This window comes from Eschrichtius robustus, chromosome 3 (genome assembly GCF_028021215.1).
Source record: "Eschrichtius robustus isolate mEscRob2 chromosome 3, mEscRob2.pri, whole genome shotgun sequence".
NCBI lineage: Eukaryota > Metazoa > Chordata > Mammalia > Artiodactyla > Eschrichtiidae > Eschrichtius > Eschrichtius robustus.
In genome coordinates this window covers 8,188,648-8,211,195 of record NC_090826.1, presented here as the reverse complement: position 1 = coordinate 8,211,195, position 22,548 = coordinate 8,188,648, and the positions used below count along the sequence as shown (strand labels likewise).

The 22,548-nt window shown below is 43.3% G+C and overlaps 2 protein-coding genes and 1 non-coding gene across 8 annotated transcripts in view; 1 reads left to right on the top strand and 2 right to left on the bottom strand.

The window, feature by feature from the left end:
- PEX14 (peroxisomal biogenesis factor 14) overlaps positions 1-6,796 on the bottom strand; it is a 138,673-nt gene extending 131,877 nt beyond the window's left edge. For 4 of the 6 annotated variants that reach the window (XM_068538862.1, XM_068538866.1, XM_068538863.1 and 1 more), the window contains exon 1: positions 6,701-6,751. Coding sequence is in view for 2 of the 6 variants with exons in the window: in XM_068538867.1 (XP_068394968.1) it covers positions 6,701-6,736 (36 nt within the window). In the remaining 4 variants the exon portion in view is untranslated. Of the gene's footprint in view, positions 1-6,700 lie in introns of all 6 variants that reach the window. The other 2 variants (XM_068538867.1, XM_068538864.1) reach the window with 2 other exon arrangements.
- A 1,605-nt stretch (positions 6,797-8,401) lies between these two features.
- On the top strand, positions 8,402-20,376 carry DFFA (DNA fragmentation factor subunit alpha). The gene is made up of 6 exons (XM_068538861.1): positions 8,402-8,597; positions 10,820-10,981; positions 12,570-12,712; positions 17,714-17,903; positions 18,123-18,271; positions 19,204-20,376. The coding sequence occupies exons 1-6, from the start codon at positions 8,459-8,461 to the stop codon at positions 19,414-19,416; spliced, it is 996 nt and encodes a 331-aa protein (XP_068394962.1). The 5' UTR covers positions 8,402-8,458; the 3' UTR covers positions 19,417-20,376.
- On the bottom strand, positions 19,765-19,833 carry LOC137763224 (small nucleolar RNA SNORD77). Its single transcript, XR_011073777.1, has one exon. It is a non-coding gene; the product is annotated as a small nucleolar RNA SNORD77 (small nucleolar RNA).
- Positions 20,377-22,548: the final 2,172 nt, after the last annotated feature.

Genomic DNA, 22,548 nt, shown 5'->3' with positions numbered 1-22,548 from the left:
GCACAGCAATGAAGACCCAACACAGCCAAAAATAAAAAATTTAAAAAATTTAGAAATTAAAAAACCTATAGCTAACATCATATTTAAACATGAAAGATTAAGTGCATTTTCCCTAAGATCAGGAATAAGGCAAGAATGTCTACTCCCAATATTTCTTTTAACATTGTACTAAAAGTCCTGCACAGTGCAATAAAGCAAGAAAAAAAAAGGGCATACAAATTGGAAAGCAAGAAGTAAAGCTGTCTTTACTTGCAGATGACATAATCATCTACAGAGAAATAAGGAATCTACCCAAAAAACTATTAGAATTACAAATAAGTTTAACAAGGCCGCAGATATAAGGCCAACATACAAACTCAATTTTATTTCTATATACTAGCACTGAACAATTAAAAATGAAATTTAAACATAAAATCCATAAATACAAAAAAATGAAATATTTAGAGAGAAATTTAACAGCATGTGTCATTTTAAGGAATCAGAAGATCAATATTGTTAAGATGTCAATTCTCCCCGCAACTGATCTATAGATTTCACACAATCCCAGTAAAAATCCCAGCAAGCTTTTTTGTAATAACTGATAAACTGATTCTAAAATTTATATAGAGATGCAATGGACCAAAGCTAAAACAATTTTGTTTAAAATTGTTAAAAATTGTTAAAAATTTAACAATTTAAAATTGTTAAAAGAATAAAGTCAGAACACTTTACACTACCTGATTTCAAGATTTACTATAAGGCTACAGCATTCAAGACAGTACGATTGACCCTTGAACAACACAGTGGTTAGGGGTGCTGACCCTCCGCACAGTCAAAAATCCACATATAACTTTACAGTTAGCCCTCCATATCTATGGATTCAACCAACCATGAATTGTGTAGTACTATAATATGTATTTATTGAAAAAGAAATCCAAGTATAAGTGGACCCAGGCAGTTCAAACTCGTGTTGTTCAAGAGTCAACTGCATTTCCTTCACATTAGGAGAAACATAGATAAATGGAACAGAAGAGAGTCCAGAAATTAACCTATTATATACAATTTATATACAATTGTACAATACAATTTTTTTATTTTTGACAAACATGGCAAGATAATTCAATGGAGAAAGGGTAATCTGTTCAACAAATGATGCTGGAATAACTGATACCCATATGGGGAAAAAAAAATTAACCTCAACCTTTACCAATAAGCACAAGAAAAGAGCTGCTTCATGTTATTTGTCATCACAGAAATGCAAATTAAAACCACAGTGAAATACCACTACATACTCACTAGAATGGCTAAAATTAAAACAGACAGAGACACACACACACACACACACAAAAAAAAACAGACAGACAATACCAAGTGTTGGTATGGATGTGGGGCAACTGGAATGCTCATACACTGCTGGTGGAATGAAAAATAGTACAACTTTGCAAAACACATAAGCAATTTATTATAGAACTAAACATACACTTATCATGTGACCCAGTAAATACACTCATAGGTATTTACCAAGAAAAATGAAAACATATGTCTTCACAAACACACTTGAATATTTATAGTAGCCCCAAACTAGAACCAATCATGGGGGGAAAAGACTCTAAGGTGACTGCCATGATCCCCACCTCCTTGTATTCATGCCCTTGTGTTGTCCCCTTGAGTGTGGGCAAGGAACTATGACTTGCTTCTGGCCAACAGAGTATGGTAACAGTGACAGAATGCATGTAATTACATGCATGTGGTTACAATATCTAAGACTGTAATGTCCACTTGCCTTTGAGGAAGCAAGTGGCCATCCTGGGAAGACCCACGTGGCAAGAAACTGAGGGCGGCTCCTGGGTGACAGCCAGTCACAAAAAGAGGTCCTCAGTCTGAAGTCCATAAGGAACTAAATGCTGTCAATAACCACATGAGCTAGGAAGCAGATCCTTCCCCAGTCAGGACTCCGATGAGATCACAGCCCTGGAAGACACCTTGACTGCTGCCTTGTGAGACTCAGCTGAACTGTGTCCTGACTCCTGACCCACAGACACTGTGAGACAATAAACGTGTGCTGCTTTAAGCTGCTAAATTTATAATAACACTGTTACGCAATAGGTAATTAATATAATCCAAATCCATCAAGTGGTGAACAGATCAACAAACTGTGGTATAGCTATACAATGGAATATTACCCACTAATAAAAAGTAATGAATTACTGAGACATACAATATAAATTTCACAAACATTATTATGAGCAAAAATGAGACAGAAAAGAATATTTACATTATGAATACATTCGTATGTAATCCTAGGAGAGACAAATATAATCTATAGTGATAAAAAGCAGTTCAGTATTCCTGAGGCCAAAGGCTAGGATTTACTGGGAAGCAGGGTAAGGGAACATTCAGGAATACTGGAATTGTTTTGATCTTGATTGTGGTGGTGGTTACACAGGTATATACATGTCAAAACTGACCACAACACATCTATTGGAATTCCACAGTAAAGCTTTTGGCCACAAAGACTTGGTCACTCAAAAAGCTATTAATCTATGGATCTTAAGTCAGGATAGGGGCAACTTTGGGGGATTCGCTAGTAATGGGAGGGACGCCAAGGAGGCTTCTGAGGTCCCAGTAATGCTTGATTTCTTGATCTGAGTACTGGTTACACAAGTGTGTGCTCACTCTGTGAAAATTCACCAAGCTGGACACATAATTGATGTACTTCCCGGGTGTATGTTAAACACCAGTAAAAAGTTAAAAAAAAATTTTAAAGGCTAGGGAGTCATTCTAAATTAAAGCATACTAAAGAGACAAATCAATGCACTCCCTATTTCTTCACTGGATCCTGATTTTTTTTTTAAATTGGAGAATTCGGAATGTGGTCTGTATTAGTAAATAATATTTTATCAATACCAAACTTCTTGTGTGATAATGGTATTATGGTTATGTAGGAGAATAACCTTACTCTTATGAGAGACAAGATGAAGTATTCTAGGATGAAATATCATGATGTCTGTAACTTACTATCAAATCCTTCAAAAAATATATATATATATATAAAGAGACTGAGATAAAGCTAATTCAGCAAAACGTAAACAGTGTATCTTGGTGAAGTTTTTATGGGAGTTTTAAAGGAGTTCTCTGTATTATTCTTTCAACTTTCCTATAGGTTGGAAACTTTTCAAAATAAAGAGTGAGGGGAAAAATATCTTGTTTGAACTACTGTTATTCAAGAGTTCAATAATCTTCCAAAACTGCATACAGAGACTTGGAGAAGGAAACCAACATTCACTGAGCACTTAATATGCACCACACACTCTTAACACCTGTGACTTCAGTCAACCCTCAAATGGGATTATTATTAATCCCATTTTACAGAGAAGAAAACTGAGGTTCAGAGAGGTAGAGTGACAAGTCCAATAGTAAGTGAGTGCTGGAGTTCAAACCAAAGTCTGTCAGGATCCAAGGCCATGCTCTTCCACTCCGTAACATCTTTGCTGTACTCTTCTCCCTTCCCTGCCTCTGTGTTTTCTCAGTCCAAAATTTATTATATCCGGTGAACCTGAACAGATTAGAAATCTACATTCCGTAATAATTCTCAATATTCAACAACCATTAAACAATCAGATTGAACCATGCATCTGCCCTTCACTAAAGACAGAAAAACTGATGGGAAAGTACAAAAATAGGGATGACATTTCCCGTTCCTATGGGCCATAACATGTATAGACTAGAAGGGACTTTGATAAGAGATTAGCCATACAAAACCGAGTAATGTGGAGTAAACAGGATAAGCAATAAATGCAATTCCAACAGACTGTTTTGAAGACAGCCTAAAAAGACTATACCATTATGAAAAAGAAAGTATATCGCTGAAATCTAAAAGGCACAAAGGACAGCTAGGATAAACACCAGCATTCAGCGTGTTCCTTTAAATTTCAAGGAAATTACTTCCGAGCAAATAAAAAACCAACCTCAGTGGACTGGTGGTCAACATATGAAATTTCATACCCCAAAAAATGTTTTAATAGGGATTGAGAAAAGGCTTAGATGGTTTGTAAGTGAAACTCCAGAGTTTATTGAATGGAATAATAATAGGTAACACACTGTGTCAGGCACTGTTCTAAAATACGTTAATTCATTTAATCCTCAGAGCAAAGCTACGAGATAGGCACTAGTATTATTCTTATTTTACAGATGGGGAAACTAAGGCCAGAGAAGTTAACAAAGAAGTTAAGTAACTTGTCCAAGATCACACAGCTGGTAAGTAGTGGGGCTAGGATTCTAGCCCAGTGGGGATGGCTTCAGAGTCCATACTTTTAACCACTGCTCTACACTGCCTTTCAAAGAAAGAAATTGTTGGTTATTTACCCTTAATCTTTCAAAATGAGAGATTGATGCCACACGGCCAACTAACAAACTTTCTATGAGACAGAATACTGCCTCAGTCCCACAGGTGTGATGCATTCTTCTCAGACACAAACCAGGTTTGGAGGAAACACCCAAACAGTTCGTTCTTTCAGTTCCACTCTGCTTTACTGGAGAAATGGGAAACCCACTGATCAGGACTAGAAAATGAAATGAGAAGCAACTGCTAAAGAGAGCTGGTTTACTTTAAATGTGTGCATTTGGGGCTTCCCTGGTGGTGCAGTGGATAAGAATCTGCCTGCCAATGCAGGGGACAAAGGTTTGATCCCTGGCCTGGGAAGATCCCCCATGCCGCGAAGCAACTAAGCCCATGTGCCACAATACTGAGCCTGCGCCCGTGAGTCACAACTACTGAAGCCTGCGTGCCTAGAGCCCGTGCTCCGCAAGAAGAGAAGCCACCGCAATGAGAAGCCCGCGCACCGCAACGACAAGTAGCCCCCGCTCGCCGCACTAGAGAAAGACTGCGTGCAGCAACGAAGACCCAACACAGCCAAAAATAAAACTTTTTTTTTTAATTTAAAAAAAAAGTGTGCATTTGCAGCTTATTGTCAGTGACAGAATTTGGCGTGAAGCATTCAAGTTTTTTCCCAAGCTGCCAGCATTTTCTGATGCAATCCCATCTCTATCAGCTTTGTAAAGGAGGGCAAAGAAGCAGAGTTGAAAACCAAACAAGTGCTGGCCCAGCCCCCTTAACGAACCTAGATCCCTTGCACGTGTACAGAGAGGCCAATTTCCAGAACCAAAGGAATCCTTGGGCACTACAAAGGCTCCGAGTGGCAGAATTTTTAGTAACCTTCACCGCACTGGCAAATTATATGTGCTGGCATCCTTCAATCCCAGCCTATGGGCATTCCTAACATGTAACAGCTCAGAGAAACCTAGATTCTGAGGAGCCTCAGCATTTCAGCAAGCTAAGTGGGTTAAGGCAGGAAAGGAGGAACCACCCCACCACCAGGACACTCCCCACACTCCTCAATTTCCGACAGTGAGAAGACCAGAATCAGCCCTAGTTATTGTTCACATTTTACAATCTGGACATCTCTCTGAATCATTCACTCTGCTAACGGAAGCTGGTCTGGGGAACTCACAACTCCTCTATGTGCAATTCCTGTAACAGAATTATCATGAAGAATAAAAGAGTAATAAGAAACACTAAGCCGTATTCTTCCAAGGAAGGAACTGAAATACCAGGAGGCCGCTGAGAAGTCCACAGGTGTATTCAAGCAGGTGAGAGATGAGTGATGAGGTCCAGGTTGAAACCATTTTCTTCCTCCTCTGTCTAATCTTAACTAAACTTAAACATGTAGGGCTAACTAGTGGACTCACACACAGCCGGGTTCAAATCCAGGCTTAATCAGGCAAATGATCTGGGGCACGTTACAGACCCTGCAAAATGGCGGTTAACAGCCCGTACTTCATAAGGGCTGTAATGAGCATTAAACGAGATAATAAGCGCAATTTGTCCTCCGCATGACAGCACACACTCCGTAATTGTAAGGTACCGCTAACCCCATCCTCCTCACCTCAGCCCACCCCACCTTTGGACTACAAACGCCTACAGAGGCCTTAGCATCCACTGCTTCTTGGCAGCAGACGTACAGGCATGAGCACTGGTCCTCAAGGTCCCCCGACTGGAGTGGGATTTGGCTGAGTCTGTGGCTGAAAAGCTAGAGCCCCTGGCCAAGAAAACCTAACTCTGGGCAGCAAAGACGGATCACCAGCCAAAAGCTCGGTGGCGTCGGTTGATTACAGTGAGTCCCCTTCCTACCAACGCACTGAGAGGGTCCAAGTACATTTCCCACCCTCCAATTTGGCAGGGGAAGCGCAAAGGTGACTAAAGACGAAGAGGCTGGCAGCGGGGCCACCCAGGAGGCTGAGGCTGCGAAAGAGAGGGAACCCTGATGGAATAAGGCCCATCCCGACACGGAAGGGCCGGGAACGATCCAGCCTCTCATCCCTCTCCTCAAGCAGGGGCCCTCGCAGCTCAAGCCTGGGGGGCTTCTCAAGAATCCCGCCACCGACCTGGCCAAACACAAGTGGGACCCGAGGGACCGGCAGGCGGCAAGTGGGGGCCCTCGGGCGCCCCCCGGCCCCTGCTCGGGAATGTGGTCAAGGAGGGGTCACGCGGGGAGGGGCCGGGCGGCGAGGACCTGGGGAGGGGCGGGGCCCCGGAGAGGGCAAGAGGTCGGGGCCCCCGGCTTCCGAGGCTCAGAGTCCCCACCGGGCTCCCAGCCACCCGCCGAGCGCCCCCTCCAGCGGGGTCCCCGCCAGTACGGCGGGGCAGCCCCACTCCCCTTACCTGGCTTGGCTGCTCTGCCTGCTCCGAGGACGCCATCTTTCTGAGGCCTGACTAGTCTATCGCCGCTGGGCGAGGCTTCTCCCAAGCGCCCCCGCTCTCGCTCTCTCGCCCAGACTAAAGTAGCCGGAACTGAGCTGTCGATAGGGGACACCCGGGGAGGAGAGGGGAACGCCCACGTCCCCCACACCGCTCACTCTTTCCGTTAGGTCTCTGCTTTCCAGCAAGAACGATGCCTGTCCTTTTTGCTTTCTTATATCTATATTATACTTATTGAATTAAATCTCTGCCCATCTTCACAGTGCATTGGGCACATGTAGGGACACCCTAAGTATTTAATAAATAAATGAATGTGAAGAAACCTGGAAATTAATTAATTAATTAACTGATGGTTCAGTTGGGTGCCTACCATTTGCCAGGCACTTTGGTAGCCGCGAGAAATAAAAAGATCCAAGACTCAACCCCTGCTCTCAAGTCTAGGCCAAATACACACACGCGCGCGCGCGCGCGCGCAATTACACCTTGGAGCTAGGAGTCTGATAACGGTATGCAGGTCTATTAGGAGAACTCAGAAGAGGGGGCTTTTTGGAGAGGAGAGGCTTCTACGAACCGTTATCACTTTATAGCGGTTGAGTTGTTAGATTTTAAGCTAATTGTGAAATTATACGAAAGGGTTGCATACATTAGAACTATCAGTCAGTTCCATTGCAGTTGTTTTTTGATCATTGATGGTGTATTCAAAAGGGTTGCCTCAGTTAACAATTCGTCCTACCAAACACTTTTACATGTCTTTTTCTCATAATATCTGATTTCCTTTAATAACAAAATATGAAAGAGATTGACCCTGAATGAATACGGGCTGATAATTATTCCTTGTTTATATAGAATGCCCCCTTTTTAAGCAAGGAAACTTTCTGATAATTTTTTAATTATTATTTTAATCTTAAATGTTAGTTTTTCAGGAGTGAAAAACACAGACTTTTCCATAAGTAACAGTATTAGAACAAAGACAAATATGTTGTCAAGCAGCATCTGAACAATCTCAACAGTGATGTGGTTCGCATTTACCCTTTTCCCTCTGATTTCTTTGAGACCTTAATGTTTAATCTAGTTATTTAAGCATTTAGTTCCGAGGTCCCAACCCAATTTGGAGAGCTGAAGCAGGGAATCGAAAGAGTGGAAATGTGCGAGTATCTTATGCTTCTCTGTTATGTTTTCAGCCAGACTGAAAACTACACTCAGCAATTTTTAAAACTGACTTCCTTCAGGTCAGCGTGAAGGTTGGGACATTTTATACATCTGTTCAGGTTGGAAAGGAAAAACAAATTAACACAGTACAATGACACTGCTTTATGTATTAATATCTTGCATCTATCTATATATATAGAAAGGAGTGCTCTAACAATTCAAGGGAGTATACAGGCGTGTCCTTCATAATGCAAAATAAATCCCTATTGACCTCATTTTGAACGCGCGAATGCAACTCCTTAATATGAGGCAGAAAAAAAAAAACACCTCCGGGGTCTGAATTGCGCGACCTAAGTCAGCTTTGAACCCACAGACTACAGCTCCCGGCATGCCCCCGGGGCCGCAGGGGATTAGCCGCAACTAGAACTACATCTCCCGGCGTGCCTTGGTCCCACGCCTGATTTGCTACAGCGAGAACTACATCTCCCGGCATGCCGCGGGGGGTGGAGTTGGGTAGGACTCCCGCGTCCAGCTCCCCTGACGTCCGCGCGTCGGTCAGGTCAGACCCTGAAGATGACGGAGGTGGCTGGGGGCCCCAGCGTTCCAGAACCCAGCGAGATCCGGGCTCTAAAGCAGTGTCTCCTGTGCCGCAACCACGGCCGGGAACAGCACGGCGTGGCGGCCTCCTGCCTCGAGGAGCTGAGGAGCAAGGGTTGGCACGGGACGGGGGCGAGGACTTGGGGGGCCGGGGCCCGGGCTGAAGGGACCCGGGGCCCGGGCTGAAGGGACCCGGGGAGAGGTGGGGATGTCCGGCGGGGCAAGGCGGGGTCAGGAGAGGCGACTTGGGGCTTCTGGTCGCTCGAGTGGAGCCTTGGAACAGAGATGACTCAAGTGGGTATGGCGACTTAGCAGTTTCATAGCGTTTACAGGCGCTTTAACTTAATTTATCTTGTGTGAGATTCACATGGTGGAGAGGCAGACGAGAAGCAATATGCGAATTAAGACAGACTCTACTTCGGTGCTTCGCCTTAGATGACTCAGATTTTGGATCGAACCCAGTCCAGTGTATTCCTGCCACTCAGGCTCCCTAAGGTGGTACTGGGGCCCCCAGCTGAGCCTACGGCGGGGTGGGAGCGGGTTAATACAGTCAGCTCTGGCAGGTACCTGTGCGGTAAAGAGGGAGCTGTTACCGACCATCCGGGAGGGCCAGACAAGGCACGTCTGTTGTGAGTAACCGAGTTGACAGAAACTCTGAGCAGCATACTGTTACTAGCTGCCTGACCTTACACTTAACCATCTCTCCATTCCCAGTTTGTTCTTCAGCAAAGTGGGTGTATTTCCAGCCCTGCTCCACAGGATTGGGAGTCTGGAAGGAGATGATATATTCAAACGACTTACACGTTGCTGGCCTGTAGCAGTAAATTGCTTACTCAAAGAAGTTGTATTGGTTAAACGTGTGTGTCATCCCCGGGCATGTAGTGGACGTCTGTGTCAGCATGTTCAGGGCTTCCCCCAGAGTCACCAAGCCCAACAGATATCAGACAGATGGCTTTCAGAGATGCAGGAACAGCCAAAGCACTCTAAATGCTTTACTGACATGGCTTTTGCCATATAAGTGTTTACATATTTTTTGCTTGGCATGAAGTTGCTTAAGTTTTAGTGCCCCTTCAGTGCAGTGGCTGGTTGCATTTGGCACAGAGGCTTGTGTAAGTGCTTGTGTTTCTGGAGCTCGGCCTATGCAAGGCTTGCCGTTCTATTTGGGTGGAAGACAGCATTGCCCAATGATCTTTGTAGTCTCTTGGCTACTTCTCTGCCTAGTCTAGTCCCATTAGCATTTTAGGCATTGCCATTACTCAGTGGGATGGTACAGACCTGCCCTGGACAAAGCCTCTTGCCCAGTGATCATAAAGATGAAAAGCTACTGTTACAAACTTCTGCCTTCTGCTTCTCTTACACTTTTCTATAGGTTAGTAAGGCTGCAAAGAAGGATACTGCGATAACATAAAGTCATTTTTTTTCTTTTCTTTTTTAAAATTTTCTTTTCTTTTTCTCTTTTTTCTTTGTGACATTTGACACATAGGAGAATTTGAGTAGACCACTGAGGAAATGAATGAAAGACTGCTTGTTCTCAAGGAATCAAATCAGACTTTGGTTTGTTGTTCATCCAAGTAAAGGCTCAAGTGCCTCCTAATGTGGGTGTAGAGTAGCTGAAAGAAAAACACATTTTCAAGAGCCAGACTGTGTGGGTTGAAATGCCGGCTCTGCCACTTACTGTGTGACCTTGGGCAAATTACTTAACTTCTCTGAGCCTTGGGCTTGACATCCGTAAAAATGGGAGTAACAATAGTGTCTACGTTATAGGATTATTATGAAATTAAATGCTGTATCTGAAAAGCACTTAGTACAGTACCAGGGACATGGTAAGTGTTATATTAGTGCTAGTGGTCATCATTATAGTTATTACAGTTATTATTACCAGGGATTTTTCTAGGCTCTGGGGGCATACTTTTTTTTTTTTTAATTTATTTTTGGCTGTACTGGGTCTTCGTTGCTGCGCGGGGGCTTTCTCTAGTTGAGGCAAGCGGGGGCTACTCTTCGCTGCGGTGCGTGCGCTTCTCATTGCAGTGGCTTCTCTTGTTGCGGAGCACAGGCTCTAGGCGTGTGGGCTTCAGTAGTTGCGGCACGTGGGCTCAGCAGTTGTGGCTCGCAGGCTCTAGAGCGCAGGCTCAGTAGTTGTGGCACATGGGCTTAGTTGCTCCGCGGCATGTGGGATCTTCTCGGACCAGGGCTCAAACCTGTGTCCCATGCATTGGCAGACGGATTCTTAACCACTGCGCCACCAGGGAAGTCCCGGGGCATACATATTGAGAGTGCAAGGACAGATGTAATTTCCCTATGGATACTTGTCAATTACCAATATTTTATTCCTCTCAGCTTGTGACATTCTGGCCATTGACAAGTCCCTGGCACCAGTCACCCTGGTCCTGGCAGAGGATGGCACCATAGTGGATGATGACGATTACTTCCTGTGTCTTCCTGCCAATACTAAGTTTGTGGCACTGGCTGGGAATGAGAAGTGGGCTTACAACAATTCAGGTAAGAAATGCTGGCCGTGTATACAATATACCATCCATCATGATTTATTTTACTGCATAGGCATCTGGTTGCTGTTTGGCTGGCTGTTTAAGCATTTATGCAGCAAACATTTACTGAGCACCTTCTGTATACCAGAGTGGTGCTGAGTCTGGGGATGAAGATGAATGAGATGGGCTCAGTTCTCAAATAACTCACAGACCGACAGCAACTAAAACGCAGCAAGGCAGAGAGATCTGTGCCGCGGGTGGGGTCAGACTGTCTGGTCTGAATCCTGGCTCTGCCATTTACTAGCCGTGTGACCTTGAGCAGATTATCTAACGTTTCAGCCCCGTATTGAGATAATAATTACAGTACCTGTCTCCTAGCGTTGTTGTGAGGATACTAGAACATAGTACATATCAAGCCAGGGCTTCTCAACAGTACTGCTGACATTTCGGGCCGGGGAATCCTTTGTCGTGGGGCTGCTGTCCTGTGTCTCGCAGGGCGTTCAGCAGCATCGCTGGCCTTTACCTACTAGGTGTCAGCGGCATCTCCTCACCCTAACTGGGACAAGCAAGAATGCCTCTAGACATTGTCACACGTCTACTGGGGGTGGGATGGGCAAAATCACTCCCAGCTGAGAGCCACTGATAGAAAGCATTTAGATCTCACCTGGTACACAGTAAGACGAATAAATAATTACCTATCACCATCATTAGCATCGTCCTCACTGGAAATACAAAGGGAACTAATATTGACGGGCAAGGATCAAAGAGCTAAAGAAGTGTCTTGAGGAAAGTCCCTAGGCCACTAAAGTGAGGAAGTCACCCTTCAGCAGTGGCTTTCCCAGCCACCTTTGTACGCGGGCCCAAGGGACAGCAAACAGTGGCTGCAGCTCCTCCAGTCGAGGGTAAGCCCCATCGCCCAGCACAGGAGGAGTGCCGATGAGGATGAATGATTTGGGATGCAGAAATAGAACACACCCACACACACAAAAACCAACCTAAAGGGAAGTGTGACAGTATCCTGGGTGTGCCTAAGCATACATTGGATTTAAGTGGCTTCCTTCCGTAAAAGAATACAGAGCAGTTTCACACAGAAATAAATGGAAGATGGGGACTTCCCCGGTGGTCCAGTGGTAAAAAAATCCACCTTCCAATGAAGGGGATGTGGGTTCGATCCCTGGTCGGGGAACTAAGATCCCACATGCCACGGGGCAACTAAGCCCTCGCACCACAGCAACAGCCTGCACGCCACAATTAGAGAGCCCGCGTGCCACAAATTACAGAGCCCATGCACTCTGGAGCCCGCACGCCACAGCGAATGATCCCTCATGCCAAACAAAGATCCCCGCGTGCTGCAGCTAAAACCTGCTGCAGCCAAAAAAAAAAAAGAAATGTAAGATGGAACAAGAGGGAAAATTAAGGTTAGATGGGGATTGGCTTTCCCATGAATCCCTGAGAAAAGGTGCTTCCTTCACCATCGAAATTATTATAAGTGATCTGTCGGAAGGGTGTGCCCACATCCTCGAGGTCTGAGTTGGAGGAGGAAGTGAAAACAGCACTTCCGGTTAATCTGACTCTGACCGGCATTTTCTCCCATGTATCAGATGGAGGTACGGCTTGGATTACCCAAGAGTCCTTTGACGGAGATGAAACAGACAGCGGGGCAGGGTTGAAGTGGAAGAATGTGGCCAGGCAGCTGAAAGCAGACCTGTCCAGCATCGTCCTCCTGTCCGAGGAGGACCTCCAAGTAAGCCTCCTCCGCAACCGATAGCCACGCTCCTCCGGCCTGTGCTGCCCCCAGCGCCTTAGTTGCCATGCATCCTGCCATAATAATTTCATCGCTTCTTAATTTTTAAGTAATTCTTAGATGACAACCAAGGTTCTTCATTTTCTAATTCTCTCACCTACAGTAGGAAATTTTCACCCCTCACCCTGCATCAGAATCACCAGTGGAGCTTTTTAAAAACACAGACGCCAAGGCCCCACCTAGACCCATTTAGGCCCAAGGCCTGGGTCAAGGATGTACTGCTAAAGAATGCAGATTAAATCTTAGCTCCATCTCTATGACTTTGAACCGGTAACTTAGCCTCTCTGCTTATGTTTCCTCTCCAGTAGAATTAGGATAAAAATAGTATTGTTAACTCAAAAAAATATTTATTGAGCCCTTGTCCTCTGCCTGACATGGTTCTGTGCACAGGGGTACAATGGTGAACAAGCCAGACACAGTCCCTGCTCTAATGGAACTAAAGTCCTGGTGGAAGGAGGCAGACAAAATAAGCAGCATGTCAGACAGGGCGGTGTGCCAAGGGTGATGGGAAACCTCCTAAAGGAGGTGACCTTTTGGTAATTTTTTAAACTTGTATATTTATTTTGAATAAATCATATTAATACTTTCAACATGGTTCAAAATCTAATAGGTATAGAAGGATACACAGGTAGCCAGAAAGTAAAACAACCCAAATGTCCATCAGCTGGTAACTAGATAAATAAAATGTGGTATATCCAAACAATGGAATATATTATTCAGCCATAAAAAGGAATGGAGTATTAATACATGCAACAACATGGATAAAACTTGAAAACATTATGCTAAGTGAAAGAAGCCAGACATGAAAGGCCACATATTTTATGATTGCATTTATATGAAATGGCCAGAATACACAAGTCCGTAGAAATAGAAGGTAGATTAGTGGTTGCCTAGGGATGGGGTTGGTGGGGAGTTTTGAGGAGGAATAAGGAGGAACTACTAATGGGTACAGTTCTTTCTGGGGTGGTGAATATGTTCTAAGACTGATTGTGGTGGTGATTGCACTATCACAAGAAGACCACTAATTATACTGAAACCCACTGAATTATACACTTTATTTATATGGGTGAATTGTATAGTATATTAACTATATCCCGATAAAGCTGGGTTTTTGGGGGGTTTTTTTGGCCACGGGGCATGTGGGATCTTAGTTCCCTGACCAGGAATCGAAGCCATGTCCCCTGCATTGGAAGCATGGAGTCTTAACCACTGGACCATCAGGGAAATCCCTCAATTAAGCTGTTTAGAAAAAAAAGGATATACAGGAAAAGTCTGACTCCTGCCCCCAGCCACCCAACTTCCCCTTCCTGGAGACAACCAATCTGTCAGTTTCCCTTTCCAGAGATTTTTTTTTTTTTTTTTTTTAACCCTTCAAAAAGACTTTATTGATTTACATAATCACAATAGTGTATGCGCGCCCACTGACCCACACCCTCACTAACATTGCATATTATAGGACATTTAAATTTTTGTTAATCCAAGAGCTCATTTTAATCTACATTCCCTGAGAATTTGTTGAGTAAATTACCTGCTTAAATACTTTTTTTTTTTTTAACATCTTTATTGAAGTATAATTGCTTTACAATGGTGTGTTAGTTCCTGCTTTAAAACAAAGTGAATCAGTTATACATATACATATGTTCCCATATCTCTTCTCTCCAGAGATATTTTATATACAAACAAATACATAAGTGTTTTCACCTCCTCCCCTATATCACACAAGTGGAAGCATCTCTACTCACCCAACTTCCCCTTCCTGGAGACAACCAATCTGTCAGTTTCCCTTTCCAGAGATTTTTTTTTTTTTTTTTTAACCCTTCAAAAAGACTTTATTGATTTACATAATCACAATAGTGTATGCGCGCCCACTGACCCACACCCTCACTAACATTGCATATTATAGGACATTTAAATTTTTGTTAATCCAAGAGCTCATTTTAATCTACATTCCCTGAGAATTTGTTGAGTAAATTACCTGCTTAAATACTTTTTTTTTTTAACATCTTTATTGAAGTATAATTGCTTTACAGTGGTGTGTTAGTTCCTGCTTTAAAACAAAGTGAATCAGTTATACATATACATATGTTCCCATATCTCTTCTCTCCAGAGATATTTTATATACAAACAAATACATAAGTGTTTTCACCTCCTCCCCTATATCACACAAGTGGAAGCATCTCTACTGTTTTAATTTTTTTTTTAATTTATTTATTTTATTTATTTATTTTTGGCTGTGTTGGGTCTTCGTGGCTGAGCGCAGGCCTTCTCTAGTTGCGGTGAGTGGGGGCCACTCCTCGTTGCGGTGCGCGGGCTTCTCATTGCGGTGGCTTCTCTTGTTGCAGAGCATGGGCTCTAGGCATGCGGGCTTCAGTAGCTGTGGCACGTGGGCTCAGTAGCTGTGGCTCCTGGGCTCTAGAGCACAGGCTCAATAGTTGTGGCACACGGGCTTAGTTGCTCCACAGCATGTGGGATCCTCCCAGACCAGGGCTCGAACCCGTGACCCCTGCATTGGCAGGCAGATTCTTAACCACTGTGCCACCAGGGAAGCCCTCTACTCTGTCTTAAAGAAAGATTTGGAAAGTATTCCAGATCAGTTTATAAAAGACATCCTCACCTCTTTTTCACCACTGCATAATATTCCGTTTCATGCCTGTACCATGACTTATTTAATGAGACTCCCCCACTGGGGGACATGTGGGTTGTCACCAGTCTTGCTATTCTAGTCAGTGCTGCAAAAAGCTTAGATCAGTGTCATTTTGCACACATGCTTGTGCATAGAATAAATTCATAGAATTTAGTTGAGAAACATTGGCAGGTCCCAAGAGGAGACCCTGAAGGACAAGAGGAAGCCTGCCATGGAAAGGCTGGGGCCAGAGTGTTCCAGGCAGAGGGAGGGCAGGAGCAAGCTTGATTTTTTTCTTTCTTGTTTTTCCTGTTTTATGAAACAGAAAGGGGGGACTTCTCTGGCAATCCAGCGGTTAAGACTCTGTGCTTCCACTGCAGGGGGCGTAGGTTCGATCCCTGGTTGGGGAACTAAGATCCCACATGCCCCATGGCCAAAAAAAAAGAAACAGAAAGGCGTCACGAGATCCCTTCCCATCCCAACAGACTAGCATATTATGATACCCCTAGAATAAGGAGCACAGCCGTCCTTACCGAAACAGGGACACCAGAATGTAAGTGAGCCTGGCCCTGACAGCTAGGCTCCACGGGGAAGCTTAGGACAGGAGCTTGCAGAGGCCGGCCACGCGACAGGTAGAGGAAAGGAACCACCATCTCGGGGACCATGGGGAGTGAGAACAGATGGGAGCGAAGGGAGGAGCACAGGGGTCAATTACACAGCGTCCTGAGGATTAGAACTAAGACTGACTGATCCTGGGGACGTTATTAACTGCTCTTGCCTCACTTTCCTCATCTGTGTAAGGTGGTGGTAATACTAGTACTTACCTCGTAAGGTTTGTACTTCTTGAATTTTGAACCTTATGAATGTATATTAATACTACTTGTTCGAAAATTGATGCAATATGAAAGTTAAGGATAACTTATAAAGTCACCTCTTCAAAGAGGCCTTTCCCAATCTAGAGCAGCCCTCCTCATCACTTTCTGTCCTAAGAGTTTTACATCAGTTTTCTCACTGATATATGGTAAGTGCTCAAGAAATGCAAACGCTTATTATTGTATTTCTTATTAAGCTCCATATTCTAATCTGCAGCTGAAGTTAGATTTACTCTCCAAGAATTTCAACAGTTTGATCTTTTCTCTTATGAAGACTATTTTTATTTTTTATTATTTTTTTATTTTTTAATTATTATTTTTTTAAATTTATTTTTGTCTGCCTTGGGTCTTCATTGCTGCACGTGGGCTGTCTCTAGTTGTGGCGAGCGGGGGTTACTCTTCGTTGCAATGCACGGGCTTCTCATTGCGGTGGCTTCTCTTGTTGCAGAGCACAGGCTGTAGGTGCACGGGCTTCAGTAGTTGTGGCATGAGGGCTCAGTAGCTGCGGCGCACGGGCTTAGTTGCTCCACGGCATGTGGGATCTTCCCGGACAAGGGCTCGAACCCGTGTCCCCTGAATTGGCAGGCGGATTCTTAACCACTGTGCCACCAGGGAAGCCCTGAAGACTATTTTTAATCTAGTGCTGTATATGCCAAAAGATTGAGCCTTCTTAAGATCTAGGGTATGATAAGTGAGGTCTCCCTTATTTCACAGACTGAACACGTCATTTAAAAGCTGAGTAGTTTATATTTGAAAAATAGTCGTTCAAAGTATGAACATGTATAATAAAAATGTTTAAGGTTAAAACCATCAGAAAGACTTTTGCTTGAAACAGCCTCATACTGATTCATTGTACAAGTGATCATACACCTCCTCCTTTATATTCTGTACAATGTACAATGGGTTATTTAATATCAGGATTTTGTTTTGTTTTAATTTTTATTTGGAGTATAGTTATTTACAATATTGTTTTAGTTTCTGCTGTACAGCAAAGTGAATCAGTTATACATATACATATATCCACTCTTTTTTGATTCTTTTCCCAAATTGGTCATTACGGAGTATTGAGTAGAGTTCCCTGTGCTATACAGTAGGTCATTATTAGTTATCTATTTTGTATATAGTAGTGTGTATATGTCAATGCCAGTCTCCCAATTTATCCCTCTTCCCCCTCCCCCCCCAGTAACCATAAGTTTGTTTTCTACATCTGTGACTCTATTTCTGTTTGTTTTGTTTTTAATAAGGCACTAAGGCAATATTTTCCTAATTTTTTCACCAGAGGAAAACTGAAAAAATTACATGCCTCTTTCCTGACTTTCAGGCAGCCATATTAGGTAACTTTGGGAACTAGATGAAATGAGTCTGCGAAATTGATGTATTTGAGAGCTGTAACATCACGTTTAGAAAGTACTTTCCGATTTCTTAAAGTCCGTATTTGTTTGTCAGATGCTTATTGATGTCCCATGTTCAGAGCTGGCTCAGGAACTCAGCCAAAGTCGTGTCGCAGTCCAGGGGCTCCAGAACACCCTCCAGCAGGTCCTTGACCAGAGAGAGGAAGCCCGTCAGTCCAAGCAGCTCTTGGAGCTTTACCTCCGGGCTTTGGAGAAGGAGGGCAGCATCCTGTTGAAGCAGCAAGGTAGGATTCATCGGCTGGGGGAGTTACACTGAGAACTCAGTAGAGCCTCTCCTTGAGAGAGAGCCAGATGCTTAGCATGTGGTCAAAACAGTGAAGCCACAGCTGCTGGCATCTTGAGATGACCGGCTTCTGTCTGCCCAGCTGATTGCTCTGGCTGGATGTTGGTATGGCTGTATGTGTACATGGTGTGCTGATCTCTGTCTCACATCTGCTTTGCAGAGTCCAAAGCTGGCCTCAGTGATGAGAGGGATGCAGTTGGCACGGGTATTGGAGAGAGCTCCTCCGAAATTGCACTTACGAGCCAGATCCTTACTGCGCTGAAGGAGAAACCCGCTCCAGAGCTGAGTTTGTCTAGTCAAGATTTGGAGGTGGGCGAGCACCAGGGACCCTGACCTTTGCAAGGAGAGGCTTGTATCAGGTCTTTTTCACCTCTGCAGACCTTGAATCGTAGCTGTCAATTTGCCCGGTATTATATGCAAAGCATTTGCAAACATCTCATTTAATCCAAATCTTAAACAAAATGGGTGCACTCCCTCAGATCATCAAACATTATTTTCTGGTCCAAAGTAGGTAATGAAGTGTCTGACCCCGACAGGGAGGAATAGCAGGACTCAGGCTTCTGAGATGCATCTGTCAGTGGTTGAAAAAGATCCATAGGCCATAGAAGCACATAAAATATCCTTGAGAAAGGCCCACTCGAGGGGATCGTCTTGCACTCTCAGACCAGGGAACTGGAGGCTTGATGAAGGGAACCCGTCAAAGTGGGTGTTCCTTCTTTCTTTCTTTTTTTGGGGGGGGGATTTGCTGTACCTTGTGTTTTTGTTTCATCAGTTGTTTCACAGTTATTTTATTTTATTTTTGGCCATGCCGAGTGGCATGTGGGATCTTAGTTCCCCGACCAGGGATCGAACCTGTGCCCCCTGCAGTGGGAGTGCAGAATCTTAACCACTGGACTGCCAGGGAAGTCCCTGGGTGCTCCTTCTTATGCTTCACCCTTGTCCCTGTTCCCAGTACTTCCTTGGTGTAGCTAGAAGGGAAAGAAGCTGTACTGACTTGAGCTTGGCTAAATTTCCTGTGTGCGGAGGACTTCATTGTTGCTCCAAGTAAACTACTCTCTAGAGGTCCTTTCCTGTTGGTGTTGTATGGTGAGACAAGGCCTGTGACAAATGAATATGAAGGAGACCTGGCAGTTCAGCATAAAGACATGACATAGACTGATATTGCCGATTCTCACCCCCCTAAAGAAAATCACGAGAGCAGCAGAGGTGCTGGTTCTTAATGGTTCTTACTCTTGCCGCAGTTGGTTGCCAAGGAGGACCCTAAAGCATTGGCTGTTGCTTTGAACTGGGACATAAAGAAGACGGAAGCTGTTCAACAGACCTGTAATCAGGAACTTAGCCTGCGCCTCCAGCAGGTACAGAGCTTGTATTCTCTGAGGAGCATTTCAGCAAGGAAGAGTTCGCTGCCTGGAGAAGTGCAGAATCCCAAACAAGCCAAACGAGACCCCACATAGCTGGCAGCCAGAAATATGCCAAAGAAAACCTTAGGTTTTGTGTCAGTGTCAGTAAATACCTTCAGCCTAATCTTTGTAGCTCCCTACATACTCCTCTACCCCCTGCCTTCCAGAATGTTCTCCTGGAACAGGCTGAAAGACAGGCTTCATACCCTTTCCAGAAAAGCTATTCCAGATCTCCACATGGGCTCTCTGACCTATTTTGAACCATAGAGCTGCACCAGCAATATCCCACCTCCTCTAATTGCAAGTTCTTATGTTCTCTAACAGTAGTTGTAAAGGGCAGGGAAGAGAAATTGTCATATTTCAGACCCACTATTCTTTTTTTTTTTTTTTACTCTTTTTTTCTTCTACATCAGATAAATGGTATATCTCTTTCACGATTCAGTCTGTTGAACTATGCAACCATCATAGTAATAGACCCACTATTCTTATTCTAAAGATGGAACGGTAGAATTTTAAACACAAATAACAGTAAAGAAGATGACATATCAGAGTGTTGATTATGGCCACAATCTTGTTTCTCAAGTTAAGGAATTTTTTCATTTGTTTTAAAGGCACGTATTAAATTTGCAGACCATAGGGACATACGGAGTGTAATTCACCATTTCTAATATCTAATTCAGTATTGTGAAATTATATGCATTACCACTGTGAAACTTTTCAGTTTTCTAATGTGTTTTATCAGCAGGGGGTATAAAAAGGTCATTAAATCAATCTCCATAAGATATGACTCCAGTATGAAATTAGAACACTCCCTGACACCATGCACAAAAATAAACTCAAAATGGATTAAAGACCTAAGTGTAAGGCCAGACACTATCAAACTCTTAGAGGAAAACATAGGCAGAACACTCTATGACATACATCACAGCAAGATTCTTTTTGACCCAGCTCCTAGAGAAATGGAAATAAGAACACAAATAAACAAATGGGACCTAATGAAACTTAAAAGCTTTTGCACAGCAAAGGAAACCATAAACAAGACCAAAAGACAACCCTCAGAATGGGAGAAAATATTTGCAAATGAAGCAACTGACAAAGGATTAATCTCCAAGATTTACAAGCAGCTCATGCAGCTCAATAACAAAAAAACGAACAACCCAATCCAAAAATGGGCAGAAGACCTAAATAGACATTTCTCCAAAGAAGATATACAGATTGCCAACAGACACATGAAAGAATGCTCAACATCATTAATCATTAGAGAAATGCAAATCAAAACTACAATGAGATATCATCTCACACCGGTCAGAATGGCCATCATCAAAAAATCTAGAAACAATAAATGCTGGAGAGGGTGTGGAGGAAAGGGAACACTCTTGCACTGTTGGTGGGAATGTAAATTGATACAGCCACTATGGAGAACAGTATGGAGGTTCCTTAAAAAACTACAAATAGAACTACCATACGACCCAGCAATCCCACTACTGGGCATATACCCTGAGAAAACCATAGTTCAAAAAGAGTCATGTACCAAAATGTTAATTGCAGCTCTATTTACAATAGCCAGGACATGGAAGCAACCTAAATGTCCATCGACAGATGAATGGATAAAGACGATGTGGCACATGTATACAATGGAATATTACTCAGCCATAAAAAGAAATGAAATGGAGGTATTTGTAATGAGGTGGATGGAGTTAGAGTCTGTCATACCGAGTGAAGTAAGTCAGAAAGAGAAAAACAAATAACAGTATGCTAACACGTATATATGGAATCTAAGGGAAAAAAAAAAAAGGCCATGAAGAACCTAGTGGCAAGACGGGAATAAAGACACAGACCTACTAGAGAATGGACTTGAGGATATGGGGAGGGGGAGGGGTGAGATGTGACAGGGTGAGAGAGTGTCATGGACATATATACACTACCAAATGTAAAATAGATAGCTAGTGGGAAGCAGCCGCATAGCACAGGGAGATCAGCTCGGTGCTTTGTGACCACCTAGAGGGGTGGGATGGGGGGGGTGGGATGGGGAGGGTGGGAGGGAGGGAGATGCAAGAGGGAAGAGATACGGGAACATATGTATATGTATAACTGATTCACTTTGTTATAAAGCAGAAACTAACAAACATACCATTGTAAAGCAATTATACTTCAATAAAGATGTTTAAAAAAAAAAAAAAAGATATGACTCCAGGTCTCTCTGGGTGCAAAGCAGAGACTTCTGGTTTATATTCCCCGTTTCTGTACACGCTTGTTCTTCGGGTTTTGTAATCTACAATGCAGTCTCTCTTGCAGGGAAAAGATAATTAGTTACTGACTTATTTGACTTACTTTTTAAGCATCTTAGAGGAAAATAGAATGCTATTAAGAGATACATTGGCTAATTATTAAGTAAAGAAATATAACAATAAGTAAGTCCTAGGGCGAGGGAGAGGTACAGAAAACAAACAGAACAAAAAGAACTGTTTCCTTCTCCTATGCCCTTCCTCAAGGAGGACTCAGACCTACTCAGCATACTCTTACTAATGCCTTACGCTTTTGCTTCTCACTTATTAGCCCCAATATTTCTTCTTTAATAGCATATTTTATAATGTCTTCTTAATTATCCTTAAATGAAAGCCAGAGCTGATAACTTACCTATGTGCATACCTTCATCAACATAATACCCCCAAATGTAGTATTTCAGAAGAAATAAAGGAAAATAATTTCCAGCAAAATGGTGTGTATCTCAGTATGTCACTTTCTGGAGACGACCATACGAAAGGCACGATGAAGCTGTCAGATGCTTGTACTTACCCATTGAATTACTGTGAATTTGTTAAGAGGCAGCCAGGCACGGTGTGTAGTGACTGTCAACTCAAATACCACAAGCAGCATTGCCCTTTGTAATGGGATTTCCCAAAACAGTGATGTTCTGGACAGAGTAACACATCTATCCTCCATTTACAAGGTGGCTGCATTCTTGATAGATCCAGGGAACGTTAAAACCGGAAAAAATACTTTGTATTTACATATAAAACAGAATTAATTAGGTTTGGGGCTAATTTGGAAGAGGTTTTCATCCCTATGAACATCCAGAATGACATATAAAAGTCAGGTAGGGGGAAAAAGTCACGTGGGATATGGGATGATTCTTCATTGTGTGGAGCAGTCATGTGCTTTGCAGGAAGACGAGCATCCCACTTC

Excerpts from the sequence above, each read along its gene's own strand:
- DFFA (XM_068538861.1), top strand. The coding sequence starts at position 8,459 with ATGACGGAGGTGGCTGGGGGCCCCAGCGTTCCAGAACCCAGCGAGATC. Across the intron at positions 8,598-10,819 it reads CGAGGAGCTGAGGAGCAAGG|CTTGTGACATTCTGGCCATT; the intron begins GTTGGCACGGGA and ends TATTCCTCTCAG. Across the intron at positions 17,904-18,122 it reads CATCCTGTTGAAGCAGCAAG|AGTCCAAAGCTGGCCTCAGT; the intron begins GTAGGATTCATC and ends TCTGCTTTGCAG.